This window comes from Mastigoproctus giganteus, chromosome 13 (assembly GCF_048544385.1).
Source record: "Mastigoproctus giganteus isolate SK-2022 chromosome 13, ASM4854438v1, whole genome shotgun sequence".
Classification (NCBI taxonomy): Eukaryota; Metazoa; Arthropoda; class Arachnida; order Uropygi; family Thelyphonidae; genus Mastigoproctus; species Mastigoproctus giganteus.
In genome coordinates this window covers 39524630-39540010 of record NC_143587.1, presented here as the reverse complement: position 1 = coordinate 39540010, position 15381 = coordinate 39524630, and the positions used below count along the sequence as shown (strand labels likewise).

At 38.5% G+C, this 15381-nt stretch overlaps 1 protein-coding gene across 2 annotated transcripts in view; it reads left to right on the top strand.

Annotated features, from left to right (window-relative positions):
• Positions 1-15381, top strand: part of Ndae1 (Na[+]-driven anion exchanger 1) — a 490785-nt gene that overhangs the window by 195527 nt on the left and 279877 nt on the right. For both annotated transcript variants that reach the window (XM_090387778.1, XM_090387777.1), the window contains exon 6: positions 5103-5263. In XM_090387778.1, the coding sequence (XP_090243904.1) occupies positions 5103-5263 (161 nt within the window). The remainder of the gene's footprint in view (positions 1-5102; positions 5264-15381) is intronic.

The following is a 15381-nucleotide window of genomic DNA, read 5'->3' as shown; positions in this document are numbered from 1 at the left end:
TGAGAGGGCATAAATTCAAATTGAGGAAAGGCAGATGTAGGATAGACGTTCGGAAATTTGCCTTTAGCCAGCGGGTGGTTGGTTGGTGGAACAGACTTCCATCCCTTGTTGTGGAAGTTGATAGCCTAAATAAGTTTAAGGCTCAGCTGGACAGGTATTTCGAACGAACAGAGGGGTGAAGTGGAAGTGGTTATTTTTTATTTATTTTTATTTATTTATTTATTTTTTTTTTTTTGGCTGATGCTGCATAAGCTTGCTTTCTTGCACCAAATGCCTCTACTAATGCTAATGCTAACCTTTTTCCATGGAAGAACCCCTAAAATAATTTTTCATATTCCGTGAACCCCTACCTATAAAATCTTTGCAGGCAATATTTTCAGAGATATTTGTAATTTTTCGTTGTATTTCAAAATTTTTATTCATTTAATCTATGATTTCTTGTGGAACCCTGGTTGAGAAACACTGGTGTAAACTATCAGTAGGAGCCAGCTGTATGAGAGTGAATGAGAATGGGTTATCACTATGGGACTTAGCCAAACAAGTTGGATAAGGTATAGGATTAAGATGCTTTTACTATGGTAGAGCAAAACAATCAAGACATGTTCCAGCTGGGACATTGCCCGGATCTTGTCAGAAAACCAGGACATACACAATGTGCCAATTAAATAGAGACTGATGGTACTAAAAAAAAAATAACACTAACAGAAAAGTAAGTTATATATTTTCGAAGTAATTACCTCCTATGTGTACACACTGTTTACATCTTTTATAAAAGTTTTGAAAAATCTTCTGGTACCACTTTCAGGCTGCAATTTTTTTTATTTTTGTTATTTGGATTTTTTTTAGGAGCATTAGCAACTAAGGCCATATTGCTCCGGGATATGCGGTGGTCATTCCCTGACCTTCCCGCATCCTCCATATTTGGTGGTGACGGGCTCGAACCCTGGTCTAATCAAGAAGCGTGTGCTAGGCACTGCTGCTCCTTCCCACCTGGCTACGGAGGCGCCTCAGGCTGCAATGACTTGATTGGTCATTGCACCCTGGATGTCCTCTATCATCCTGTATCACGGCTCGTGGCTGTTTTGATTTTGGATGACAAAAAGAAATCATGCGGGAGCCAAATCTGGGGAAATGGGGGGGTGTTTGATGACTGGAATTGATTTTTTTTGCCAAAAATTGCTTCATTTTGATTGCAGAATGTGCAGGTGCATTGTCATGCAACAACAACAATCAATTTTTGGAGTTGAACATTTTGTGTCTCACCTGACAAATTCAATCTCACAACCTCTTCAACACCTCCTCATAGAACTTTTTCATGACTGTTGTCCCTTGAGGCACAAATTCTTGATGGATAATGCCTTTGATATCGAAGATGATCAACATGGTTTTCACTCGAGATTTTTCTAACTGCACTTTTCTGACAAGGAGAGGACAGCGGACGCCATTCTGAACTCTGATGTTTTGTCTCGGGATCGTATTGAAATACCCAACTCTCATCATCGGTAATAATTCTACTCAAAAATGTTGAGTCATTGTCAACACAAGCCATCAAGTCGATGCAACGCTTAACTCTTTTCTTGTTGCTCGAAACTCAATGAAAAAATGCAGTACAAAATGGGAACAAATTTTCTCTCTTACCTAGACCTTCTTTTCGAATTTCTCATACAGATTCCTTATCAGCAAGCAACCTCATCGAAATTGATCTGTCTTCAGTCACAATTTTTCTAACCGTTGTGACAATCTCCGGTGTTTGAACAGAAATCGGTCAGCCAGGTTGGGGATCATTCTCTAACGACTCGCGTCCTTTATGAAAACGAGTAAACCATTCAAACCCTCTTGGTTGAGACAAACATTCATTGCATAAACTTTTTTTAAATCATCAAAAGTTTCCATAAAGTAAAAGTTATGAAATCTTAGAATGACAGGGAAAATTCTTTGTAAAATAGCTGAAATAATCAAAATTTGAATGTTTAGTAATTTTGTATCTATAATTACAGTATAAATAAAGCAGGAAGTGTAGAAAGCCATTTCAACTAATTCATTCAGAGAAAAAGATAAATTAAACCAAAAAGCAGTTTTTAAGCCTATTTTAACCTGTAGAGCAGAGAGATGGATAAAAAAAATACAGGAACTGATGAAAATTAGAATCTTTAGAAACTAGAGTTTTAAGAAAAATAAATATAAATAGCACAGCACATGGAAGCAGTGGCAAGGCTATATCACAAATGAGTGAATAAGAAAAAATATTGGTGGTGATTCATATCCGAGTATGGGAAGTGGAAGACAGGTTAGCAAAACAGATGTTAGAAGCAAAAATGAATAGTAATAGGCACAGAGTCAGACTAATAGGAAGGCAAATCATTATTATTATCAAGTAAGTAATTATTATCAAGAAAAGAGAGGAATTATTTTGGTTAGGGCTAACAGGAAATAAGATAGCATATAACTTTATTATACTTACTACTTTATTTACATTCATTTCTTTGGCACCCTTGGGACTGTAGTGGATTATAACTACTATTACTACTACTACTACTACTAATAATAATAATAATGGATAATGGCAGTGTGCTACTGCAACAGGATCTAGAAAATTTAGGAAGATGGGCTGAGAAGTGGCAAACTGAAGTTTAACATTGACAAATGCAAAGTACTGCATATGGGTAGAAGTAACCCCAGAGGAACGTACCAACTGTGTGATGCTACACTTAGGGTGGTAGAAAATGAAGAAGACCTGGGAGTAATTGCGCAGTAAGATATGAAGTTTTCTGAGCAATGCAGACAGGCTGCCAGAGCGGGTTATGGGGTTTTGTCAATGATATACAGGAATTTTGCTAGCAGGGAAAAGGAGGTGATTATCCATTTATATAAGGCAATGTCTGGAGGCCTCATTTTAGGAAGGATGTAGATTTGCTTGAGTGTGTACAGAGAAGGGCAACAAGACTGATGAGGAGAACGAAGGGGTCCTCTTACCAAGAGAGGCTTAAGCTCTGCAAATTACAGTGGCTGGAAACTAGGCATTTGCGAGTTGATCTGATTGAGGTGTAAGGCCTTGAATGGGTTGAGCGTGCTGAATTCTGATGAGATTCCTCCACTGCTCAGATTATGAACCTAACGGGGCATAAATTCAAATTGAGGAAAGACAGCTGTAGAATAGATGTGTGGAAATTTGCCTTTAGCCAGAAGGTGGTTAATTGCTGGAACAAACTCCCATCTGTCGTTGTGGAAGTTGATAGCTTAAATAAATTCAAGGAGGAACCTGACAAACTTTTAGAGGGAATGGTTATGTGAATTTTTTTTTTGGCGATGCTACATAAGCTGATACGCTTGCTTTCTTACATCACATGTCTCTATTACTATAACCTCCCCCCACCCCATCCTGGCTATAAACTGTGTGGTGTTTTTTTGTAAATCATCAAGGTAAAAGCTTGCATTTTGGAAATAATTTTCAATAGAAAATAATGTTATTTAAGGCTGGATTACATTCTGAATCAGACTTTCAGATTTTCTTTTTTCTTGGATGTGGTTCATTAGGTTATAAATAACACAAGCAAACTTCATAGTATATTATAATTACAGACTGAAACACTAAATACTACCTGTAACAGGCTGTAACTAACAACATGCAAACACACTGTGTGCTTGTATCATTTGCATTTTTTTTCTGTTATAAATGTGATTTCGGTAGTCTACAAAGGATGTTATCTGCTGCTGTTTATAAGTATATACTGTACAAATGCATATATCATGGTTTACAAATATGATAGCTGGTTTCCATCTTAGAAGTAAATGTTTACTTCTGCAAATTTTCTGTGTATAATTAGTGTTTCTTTGATAGATATTTTTTAAATCTGTAGTTGAGGTGCAGTATGGGAGAAATTAGTCTACAGTAATTAGTCTCTGATGTTTATGGAAATTTACCCTGTAACTGAATGTACTGCAAAGGAGAATCTAGTAAATTAATGATTTCCAAACCTTTTGTAATGAGGTCCTTTTCTTTTTTTTTACTCTAATAGCTAAATTTGTGAACACAAAGATTAGTTTGTATATACTGGGAGGAAACAGGCAGGCAAATTTAAACTAAAATAAAGTATGTAAAAAAGAAAAAGAACACCGAGTCAAAGTTAATAGAACATGCATATCAATATAAAGTAAAATTTAAAAAATGGGAATTTTAAATTTATGTGTGAATGGGGGAGATTGGGAAAAAAGAAAAATTAAAAAGGCTATATACACAAGAAAATTCAGCATTATACGAGGGGTTTCCGAAAAGTAAGGTAACACATTTTTTATTTTCTTAATAACAGTGAAAGGGAATGAGATGAAATGCGGTGGACAGATAGTCCCAGTGTCCAAAAAAGTCATGGCCACATTGTTCTGGGATCGCCAAGGCACCGTTGGTGGATTTCTAGCAGAAGGAACAGCTTTACTGTGCAACTTTGGAAAAACTGAAAGCGAACATTTGACGCAAATGACTAGGACTCCTGACAAGCGGTGTGATTTTGTTGTCAACCCCACACACTGCCCACACTATTTGTGAGTGATTGCGCCATAATCGTTGGGAAACTCTGTCACATCCCCCCCCCCCACAGCCCAGAAAAAACGCCTTTCAGGAAAGCATTGCACCACGGATGAGGAAGTTAATCAGGCGGCGCGATGTTGGTTACTGCGTGTGGACACAGGCTTCTTCAGTACTGATATTGATAAACTGATCCATCGTTGGGACAAGTGCATCAATAAAACTGGAGACTTTGTGGAGAAGTAGTGATGTTCACTTATTTCTTGGTATGCAATTTCAACTTCGTATTATTAAACATCATCGAGAGAAAATATGTGTTACCTTACTTTTCGGAAACCCCTTGTAATATTAAATTTAGGCATTGATATAGAATTTGAGTTGATGTTTAAATATAACCAATAGGGTTATATTTAAACATAGTGTCTCTTTTAAAGACAGGATTCACAATCATGTTTTGTATGTGATATAATCATTCCCCTAAACAGTGGAATGTTAAAGTTTAGAGTTAAGATACTCTTTTATAGACAAAATTTTTTAATTAATCTCTATAATTAAAAACTTATATTATGTTTTATTTATTTAGATGGATCAAATTTGAGGAGGATGTGGAGGAAGGGGGAAACAGGTGGTCAAAACCTCATGTGGCAACAATATCTCTGCATTCACTTTTTGAATTACGGAGCTGTATCTTGAATGGCACTGTGATGTTAGATATGGAAGCTTTAAATTTGGAGCAGATAGCTGGTAAAGTAGCAATTTTGTATGTTTATATATTTTATTTCAAAAGCTTGTGAGTGTAATCTAAAGTTTTTTGCTAATTTGTGCATATTGTGAAGTTATTTTTTCTCCCCTTTATGGAATTCTAAAAATAGTATTTTTTTAATTAGACAAATGTGGTCATGTCTTCAACTGTTATTAAAAAGGAAGGCTAATTGCAATGAAATATGAAAAGAGGACATGAAGTATAACCTTTTTCATATTACACTGTAGATCTGATATAATGGGGGGCGATAGTCAAATTTTGGACTGCATTTTAAGTGAATCTGCATTTTATTAGTGGTCAGAAATCACAATATAAAGGGCATTACTACAAATGATTGTTCACACGAATGAACGAAAATAGATAAAGATGTAGTAATCATATACATTTTTTTTTTTTTTTTTTTAATGCAGAAATGGTTTTAACTCAAATTTCTTTGATTTTTATTGCTAAGAACAAAATTCACACGCAACCAAGCCCACACATGTAAAATTGAAAAATACCCACACTCTATCATTATAAATTTAAAAAAAAAAAACAAAACAAAAAAAAACATTAATAAGCATCTAAAGATTACAAATGTGGAAATAACAAGATTGGTGAACAGAGCAAAAGGGTGCTCTTACCTAGAAAGGCTTCAGTTCTGCAATGTCTCAAGACTAGGTACCTCCATTAAGTAAGCTGAATGTGAATGGTATTCTTCCATTTGCTGAGACTACACACATGAGAGGGCACAAATTCAAATTGAGGAAGTATGGTTGCAAGATAGATGTGCAGAAGTTTGTCGGAACAGGCTTCCATCTGTGGATGGGTTGAATAAATTCCAGGGAAAATTAAACAAATACTTGGAAGGTATGGATGGGTGAACTGTGTGTGTGTGTTTTTTTTTTTTTTTGGTTAATGCTATATAAGCTTGCTTTCTTGGGGGATACAAGGACTAATAGATTAACAGTAGCCACTGGTGGAGGTGAAAGTGATTCTTGCACTGCTTCTATTGGAATGAGCAGAAGCCTGAAAAACAAAATTCAGGATATTTCAGAGAATGCTGGGAGTCATTGCGGTACAAGTAAACACATGGGTTGTGTTAGGGTAGCTAAGAATAGAAACAGGTGCATGTATACTTGCGTGTACACCAATGCTAGGAGTTTGGTAAATAAATTTGATGAATTTCAGGTATTGCTCAAAGTATCAAAGGAGGATATTGTTGGGATATCAGAGGCGTGGTGTCACACAGATATAAGGAATGCAGAACTGGAATTTGGGGAGTACAACTTCTACAGAAAGGATAGACAGGAGAGGAAGGGAGGAGGGGGGTTATGCTATTAGTTAAGAAACACATAAAATCCAAGGAAGTGAAGCTGTCGACATCGCTGGGCAGTGCAGTGTCGAGTCAGTTTGGTGTGACATAAGCATTGGGAGATCAAAATTGAGAGTAGGGGTGTGCTATAGGCCTAATGACCCTGATGAGTATAATTAGAAACTGTACAGGGAAATAGAGTGGGCCAGTAAATCAGAGAGTCTTATAATGGGGATTTTAATTTCCCAGATATTGACTGGAATTTGGGGGCTGATCACTCACACACTAGCAAGGCTTTCGTGGATTTATTGGATGATTGTTTTCTACATCAGCATGTTTGGGAGGCAACTAGAGGGAGTAATACTCTTGATTTGATTATCAGTAGTGATTCTTCATGCATTAAGAATCTGCAGATAAAGGAACCACTAGGTGGCAGTGATCACAGGGTGCTGAAATGGAATTTACTCAAAGAGGTAACTACCATCAGGGATAAAGGGAAGGGTTATTGCTTTCGTAAAGGCAACTACGATGGTCTGAGACAGTATTTAAATTCTATACAATGGGACCAACTGATGATGTTACCAACAGCAAATTCAAAATGGGAAGCATTCAAAGAACTTATCTTGGAAGCTACTAGGCTTTACATACCAACTAAGAAATATTGTTCAAGGTTTAGGCCTAAATGAATGTCAGATGAACTAATGAGACATATGGCAGAGAAGAAAAATGCATGGGATACATATAAATTAACACATGACACAGAAGCCTATGATAGAAACAATTTAATCTGTAACCAAGTTACAAAGGAGGTTAGGCAGGCGAAGGCAGATTACGAGAAATCTTTGGCAAGAGATGCAAAGGAAAACAGCAATGAGTTCTTTACTTATGTAAACTCTAGAAAGAAGGGGATGAATCAGATGGTCCCCTTGATATCGATGGTTCAACTGTTGATGATCCTGCTTGGGTAGCTAACAAACTAAATGAATATTGTGCATCGACATTCACACATGAGAAGTTATTCAGTGAGGGGAATGCCAGAGGCGTATTCAACTCTGGCAGTAAGCTAGATAATCTTGTAATAACTGAGAGTAAAGTGGAGGAGAAATTGTTGAAGATAAACACAAGAAAAGCACCTCAGGGTGGATGGGATCTATCCAGTTATATTAAAGGAGGCAGCAAAGGAAGTAAGCAAACCCTTAGCCATAATTATGAGAGCTTCCTTGGACTCAGGGGAGGTACCTATAGACTGGAGATGTGCAAATGTAACCCCAATTCACAAAGGAGGATCAAAGTGCGACACAAGTAATTATAGACCTGTGAGTTTAACTTCTGTTCCAGGAAAATTAATGGAGGCACTGGTTAAAGAAGCAGTGCAGGATCATCTAGATAAGACTTCAGTTATAGCTCAGACACAGCATGGTTTTGTTAAGGGAAGTCTTGCCTGACCAATTTGATTGGATACTATGATGCAGTCACAAAAGAACTGGATGCAAGGAATAACTTTGATATTATATACTTGGATCTTAGAAAGGCTTTTGATACTGTTGCACATGGAAGACTGCTCCACAAATTGGAGTAGTGTGGCATTGGAGGCAAATTGCTATGGATAAAGGGGTGGTTGAGGGGGAGAAGACAGAGAGTGATAATCAATGGACACTGCTCATTGTGGACTAATGTTATTAGTGGAGTCAGTATTGGGTTCAGTATTGGGTACATTATTGTTTTCTGTATTTATAAATGATATTGATGATGGTATATCAAACTGAATGCCCAAGTTTGCAGACAATCAAAGGTTGGCAGGGTTGTTAAGGACACTACTGATGCTATGCTGCTGCTGCAACAAGATCTGGAAAGGTTGAGCAGATGGGCTGAGAGGTGGCAAATGAAGTTTAACATTGACAAATGTAAAGTACTACATATGGGAAACAGCAACCCCAGAGCAACGTATAAACTCTGTGGTACTACACTGAAAGTAGTAGAGAATGAAAAGGACCTGGGGGTAATTGTGCAGGCAGATATGAAGTTTTCTGAGCAGTGCAGATGGTCTGCAAGAGTAGCTAATGGTATCTTGTCAATGATATACAGGAATTTTTCCAGCAGGGATAAGGAGGTGATTATTTCCTTGTATAAGGCAATGGTCAGGCCACACCTTGAGTACTATATACAGGTCTGGTGGCCTCATTTCAAGAAGGATGTAGAGCTGCTGGAACAAGTACAGAGAAGGGCAACAAGATTAGTAAATGGAACAAAGGGTTGCTCTTACGAAGAAAGGCTTAAGTTTTGCAAATTACAGTGTCCGGAGACTAGGCACCGGTGAGGTGATCTGATAGATGTGTATAAAGCTTTAAATGGTTTGAGCATGCTCAATGCTGATGGGATTCTTCCTCTTGCTCAGAATAATCACCTGAGAGAGCATAAATTCAAATTGAGGAAAGACAGATGTAGGATAGATGTCCAGAAATTTGCCTTTAGCCAGCGGGTGGTTGGTTGGTGGAACAGACTTCCATCCCTTGTTGTGAAAGTTGGTAGCCTAAATAAGTTTAAGGCTCAGCTGGACAGGTATTTCGAACGAATGGAGGGGTGAAGTGGAAGTGGTTATTTTTTATTTATTTATTGATGCTGCATAAACTTGCTTTCTTGCATCATATGCCTCTACTAATGCTAATTATTTGACTTTACTATTACTACATTGAAATAACTGTCTAATCTGAGTACTTGATGGAGTCTGTATAGTACTCGATTACATTGCATCTTTTTAAAATAAATGAATCTAGATTTAACTGCTTCCTTGTCTGCTGTTTCTCTTTTTTTTTGCAATTTCAATAATTGATATGATATCAAATGAAGGATGTGAATTCTATCTAACTTCTATAGACATCAAAGTGAGTTTCCACGACTGCTAAAGACTGTTACTTTATAGATCAGAGGAAGTGGTGTATCATCTTTGTCACTGTTGTCACAAGATGTGGCTTTGCTTTGGGCCTTGAGATATAGAGCATTTTTTGAAATTGTCTGGTCACTTAAGCTTTCATAAGTAGGCAATCATCATCAGTATGAATCCAGTTATAAATGTCGTGACTGCCAGACTGTGTAATGAGTTCCTGATAAAATGCATTTGCTTTGTCAATGTCCTCTTGAGTAAACCCCCTCAAACTCTTTCTCTGAGTCAGACTCTTCTTCATCATCCTTTTCTTGTTCCTCTGTGTCAGGTGTAATTGCAAATGTTTCACACAGAACTCGCTCCCAACACTTCTCAATTGTAGATGGTATAATTGTTACCCATGCCTTCTCTGCCAAGTCAGAAACACTAGCCAGTGTGAGCTTCTTCAGGCATTCTGTTATGGCTTCTTCCTCATCAATTATTTGTTTGATTAAATTTTTCCTATAGTGCATCTTGAAGGTCAATATAATGCTTTATCCAAAGGTTGGATCTTTGAGAGCATATTCTTTGGCAAATAGCTCAACTTTATTTTACCATCATGGCTTATGAGGATTTCTGTAGGAGGTTGGGCAAACAGTTGTCCAGCAGTAAAAGTGCTTTAGGTTTCCTATTTTCTTTCTTAAATGATGCACATGCACAGATGGCAGAAAAAGTTTGTGAAACCATTCCTCAAAAATATGCTGTCATTCAGGCATTCTTACTTTGACGATACCAAAATGCTAACACGTGCATGTTTTTGCACAGTAGATCCTATGCACAGTGGTTTGATTTTGTGTGTGCCAGTTTTATTGACACAAAATAGCAATGTCACCCTGTCCTTTATCACTTTAAAGCTCTGTGCCTTTTGCTCATCGGATTTACAAGCTAGTCTTATCAGGAAGCACATGATAACAATGTCCTGTTTCGTTGCAACTGTAAATCTGTGTGACACCACGTCTCTGATATCCCAACAATATCTGCCTTCGATGTTTTGAGCAATACCTCAAATTCATCAAATTTATTTACTAAACTCCTAGCATTGGTGTACACGCAAGTATACCTGCACCTGTTTCTATTCTTAGCTACCCTAACACAACCCATGTGTTTACTTGTACCACAATGACTGCTGGGAGCCATTGTGGTACAAGTAAACACATGGGTTGTGTTAGGGTAGCTAAGAATAGAAACAGGTGCAGGTATACTTGCGTGTACACCAATGCTAGGAGTTTAGTAAATAAATTTGATGAATTTGAGGTATTGCTCAAAACATCGAAGGCAGATATTGTTGGGATATCAGAGACGTGGTGTCACACAGATATAAGGGATGCGGAACTGCAATTTGGGGAGTACAACGTCTACAGAAAGGATAGACAGGATAGGAAGGGGGGAGGTGTTATGCTATTAGTTAAGAAACACATAAAAACCAAGGAAGTGAAGCCAGTCGACATCCCTGGACAGTGCAGTGTGGAGTCAGTTTGGTGTGACATAAACATTGGGAGATCAAAATTGAGAGTAGGAGTGTGCTATAGGCCTAATGACTCTGATGAGTATAATAAGGAACTGTACAGGGAAATAGAATGGGCCAGTAAATCAGAGTGTCTTATAATGGGAGATTTTAATTTCCCAGATATTGGGGGCTGGAATTTGGGGGCTGGATACTCACACACTAGCAGGGCTTTTGTGGATTTATTGGATGATTGTTTTCTACATCAGCATGTTCGGGAGGCAACTAGAGGGAGCAATACTCTTGATTTGATTATCAGCAGTGATTCTTCATGCATTAAGAATCTGCAGATAAATGAACCACTAGGTGGCAGTGATCACAGTGTGCTGAAGTGGGATTTACTCAAAGAGGTAACTACCATTAGGGGTAAAGGGAAGGGTTATTGCTTCCGTAAAGGCGACTACGATGGACTGAGACAGTATTTAAATTCTATACAGTGGGACCAACTGATGATGTTACCAACAGCAAATTCAAAATGGGAAGCATTCAAAAAACTTATCTTGGAAGCTACTAGGCTTTACATACCAACTAAGAAATATTGTTCAAGGTTTAGGCAAAAATGGATGTCAGATGAACTAATGAGGCATATGGCAGAGAAGAAAAATGCATGGGATACTTACAAATTAACACATGACACAGAAGCCTATGATAGATACAAGTTGATATGCAACCAAGTTACAAAGGAGGTTAGGCAGGCGAAGGCAGATTACGAGAAATCCTTGGCAAGGGATGCAAAGAAAAACAGCAAAGAGTTCTTTACTTATGTAAACTCTAGAAGGAGAGGGATGAATCAGATTGGTCCTCTTGATATTGATGGGTCAAGTGTTGATGATCCTGCTCAGGTAGCTAACAAACTAAATGAATATTTTGCATCGACATTCACACATGAGGAGTTATTCAGCGAGGGGAATGCCAGAGGTGTATTCAACTCTAGCAGTAAGTTACAGAATCTTGAAATAACTGGGAGTAAAGTGGAGGAGAAACTGTTGAAGATAAACACAAGAAAGGCACCCGGGGTGGATGGGATCTATCCAGTTATATTAAAGGAGGCAGCAAAGGAAGTAAGCAAACCCTTAGCCATAATTATGAGAGCTTCCTTGGACTCAGGGGAGGTACCCATAGACTGGAAATGTGCAAATGTGACCCCAATTCACAAAGGAGGATCAAAGGCTGACACAAGTAATTATAGACCTGTGAGCTTAACTTCTGTTCCAGGAAAATTAATGGAGGCACTGGTTAAAGAAGCACTGCAGGATCATTTAGACAAGACTTCAGTTATAGCTCAGACACAGCATGGTTTTGTTAAGGGGAAGTCTTGCCTGACCAACTTGATTGGATACTATGATGCAGTCACAAAAGAACTGGATGCAGGGAATAACTTTGATATTATATACTTGGATCTTAGAAAGGCTTTTGATACTGTTGCACATGGAAGACTGCTACACAAATTGGAGCAGTGTGACATTGGAGGCAAATTACTGCTATGGATAAAGGGGTGGTTGAGGGGGAGAAGACAGAGAGTGGTAATCAATGGACACTGCTCATCGTGGACTGATGTTATTAGTGGAGTCCCTCAGGGCTCAGTGTTGGGTCCATTATTGTTTTCTGTATTTATAAATGATATTGATGATGGTATATCGGGATTAATGTCCAAGTTTGCAGACGATACAAAGGTTGGCAGGGTTGTCAAGGACACTACTGACACTATGCTGCTGCAACAGGATCTGGAAAGGTTGAGCAGATGGGCTGAGAGGTGGCAAATGAAGTTTAACATTGACAAATGTAAAGTACTACACATGGGAAACAGCAACCCCAGAGCAACGTATCAACTCTGTGGTACAACACTGACAGTGGTAGAGAATGAAAGGGACTTGGGGGTGGTTGTGCAGGCAGATATGAAGTTCTCTGAGCAGTGCAGACGGGCTGCAAGAGTAGCTCATGGAGTATTGTCAATGATATACAGGAATTTTTCCAGCAGGGATAAGGAGGTGATTATTCCATTGTATAAGGTGATGGTCAGGCCACACCTAGAGTACTGTATACAGGTCTGGAGGCCTCATTTCAAGAAGGATGTAGAGCTGCTGGAACGAGTACAGAGAAGGGCAACAAGATTAGTGAATGGAACAAAGGGGTGCTCTTACGAAGAACGGCTTAAGTTTTGCAAATTACAGTGTCTGGAGACTAGGCACCAGCGAGGTGATCTGATAGAGGTGTATAAAGCCTTGAATGGTTTAAGCATGCTCAATGCTGATGGGATTCTTCCTCTAGCTCAGAATAATCACCTGAGAGGGCATAAATTCAAATTGAGGAAAGACAGATGTAGGATAGACGTGCGGAAATTTGCCTTTAGCCAGCGGGTGGTTGGTTGGTGGAACAGACTTCCATCCCTTGTGGTGGAGGTTGATAGCCTAAATAAGTTTAAGGCTCAGCTGGACAGGTATTTTGAACGAACGGAGGGGTGAAGTGGAAGTGGTTTTTTTTTTTTTTTTTTTTTTTTTTTGGCTGATGCTGCATAAGCTTGCTTTCTTGCATCAAATGCCTCTACTAATGCTAAATGCTAATGCTAAATTTGTTCTGGAACATACCTGCTTTCTTGTATGATAATCTTCATTTGTGATGGATAGTCATGAGCTGCCTTGGTGTCTGGAGATCGAATTTCACCCAAAATTGCAATATGGCGAATTCCATGGCTTTTTTTTCCCTATTGGTTGAGCCAGTTTTTCACCATGACACCAGATACTGGTGGTGCCTCGCAATTTGACAGTCTCGCAATTTGACGTACCGCTATTCGACAGTCGGATTTCGCTGGCCAGCGAAAACGCTACATGATATTGCACGATAGAATTCTTTGCTGGACTACGTAACTGCATTTAATGCTACTAAATAGCACTAAATAGTGACAGCTGCTTCATACATTTTAACCAATGGTATTAAAGAGCGAGAGTAACATTTAACCAATGATAGATAAAGCGGGAATAGATCCCTCAATTGTTCGGCTACGTTAGTCGCCCTCAAAGATAGCTACAGGTATGCCGTCAGTTCTTCCTCAGTTATGAGACAACATTATCTGGTTAATAATCGTAGTCTGAGTTCACGTTTGCTCTAGTTGTTTGTGCTAATTTATAATTCTGCATTTCTCATAAAGTAAAAAATTTTGTGCTTTGAAGTTATTTATTTTTTGAGTGAAATTTGACAATGGGTCCAAAGAGAAGTGAACAGCGGAATAATTCAGGAAAGAAACACACTTGGTTGAGCATAGAAAAGAAGAAATTATAGAAAAAGTGCAGAAAGGTAGAACAATTACAGATGTAGCTCAAGAGTATGGCGTCCCTAGGTCAACCGTGGCAACTTTTTGGCAACAAAGAGACAAGATTATAGGTGCTAAGGTGTTCTGTAGCAATGAAAATTTCTGACAAACATATCTTTAATCAATGAAGAAATGGAAAAGCTGCTTCTCACCTGGATTAGAGAAAGACAGATGAAAGGAAATCCAGTAACTCAGGCAATGATCTGTGAGAAAGCTAGGTTAATTTTTGAAGAATCTCAGATCAAACTGATGAATTCAAGGCAAGTCGTGGGTGGTTTCACAGATTCAAAGGTAGAACAGGTATCCATAGTGTTCTCGGACATGGGGAAACAGCTAGTGCAGATAAAAAGGCTGCAGAAGAGTTTGGGAAAAAATTTGAAGATTTAATCATGAAGGAAGGCTACTTGCCGCAGCAAATTTTTAACGGGGATGAAACTGGGTTATTTTGGAAGCGCTTATCAAATCGAACATACATCACGCAAGAAGTGACGCTCCCAGGACATAAGCTTATGAAAGTAGGCTTACCTTGTTATTGACAGCAAATGCAAGCGGAAACTTTAAAGTAAAGCCACTTCTTGTTTACCACTCTAAAAATCCTCGCTGCTTTGGGAAGAAAATCATCAAATCCAAACTGCCAGTGATGTGGAGATCCAATGCAAAAGCCTGGGTAGACCAGAAAGTCTTCAAAGATTGGATTTTTGAGGAGTTTGCCCCGAGCGTAAAAAATTCCTCATTGACAACAATTTACCTTTGAAAGCACTGCTGATTCTTGACAATGCTAGTGCCCACCCCCAAGACTTGGCAAACATTCTTGAAATTGACTTTGATTTCATCAAAGTCCAGTTTTTGCCTCCAAACACCACATCACTGATTGAACCCATGGATCAAGAAATAATTGCCTGTTTTAAAAAACTTTACACCAAGGCTTTGTTTTCACAGCTTTTTGAAGTGACTCATTCTTCTGATATAAGATACTGAAGGAGTTCTGGAAGACTGAGTTCAATATTCTTCATGCCATTTCCTTTATTAAAACTGCCTGGGAGGGAGTGACACAGAGGACCCTTCGTGCATCAT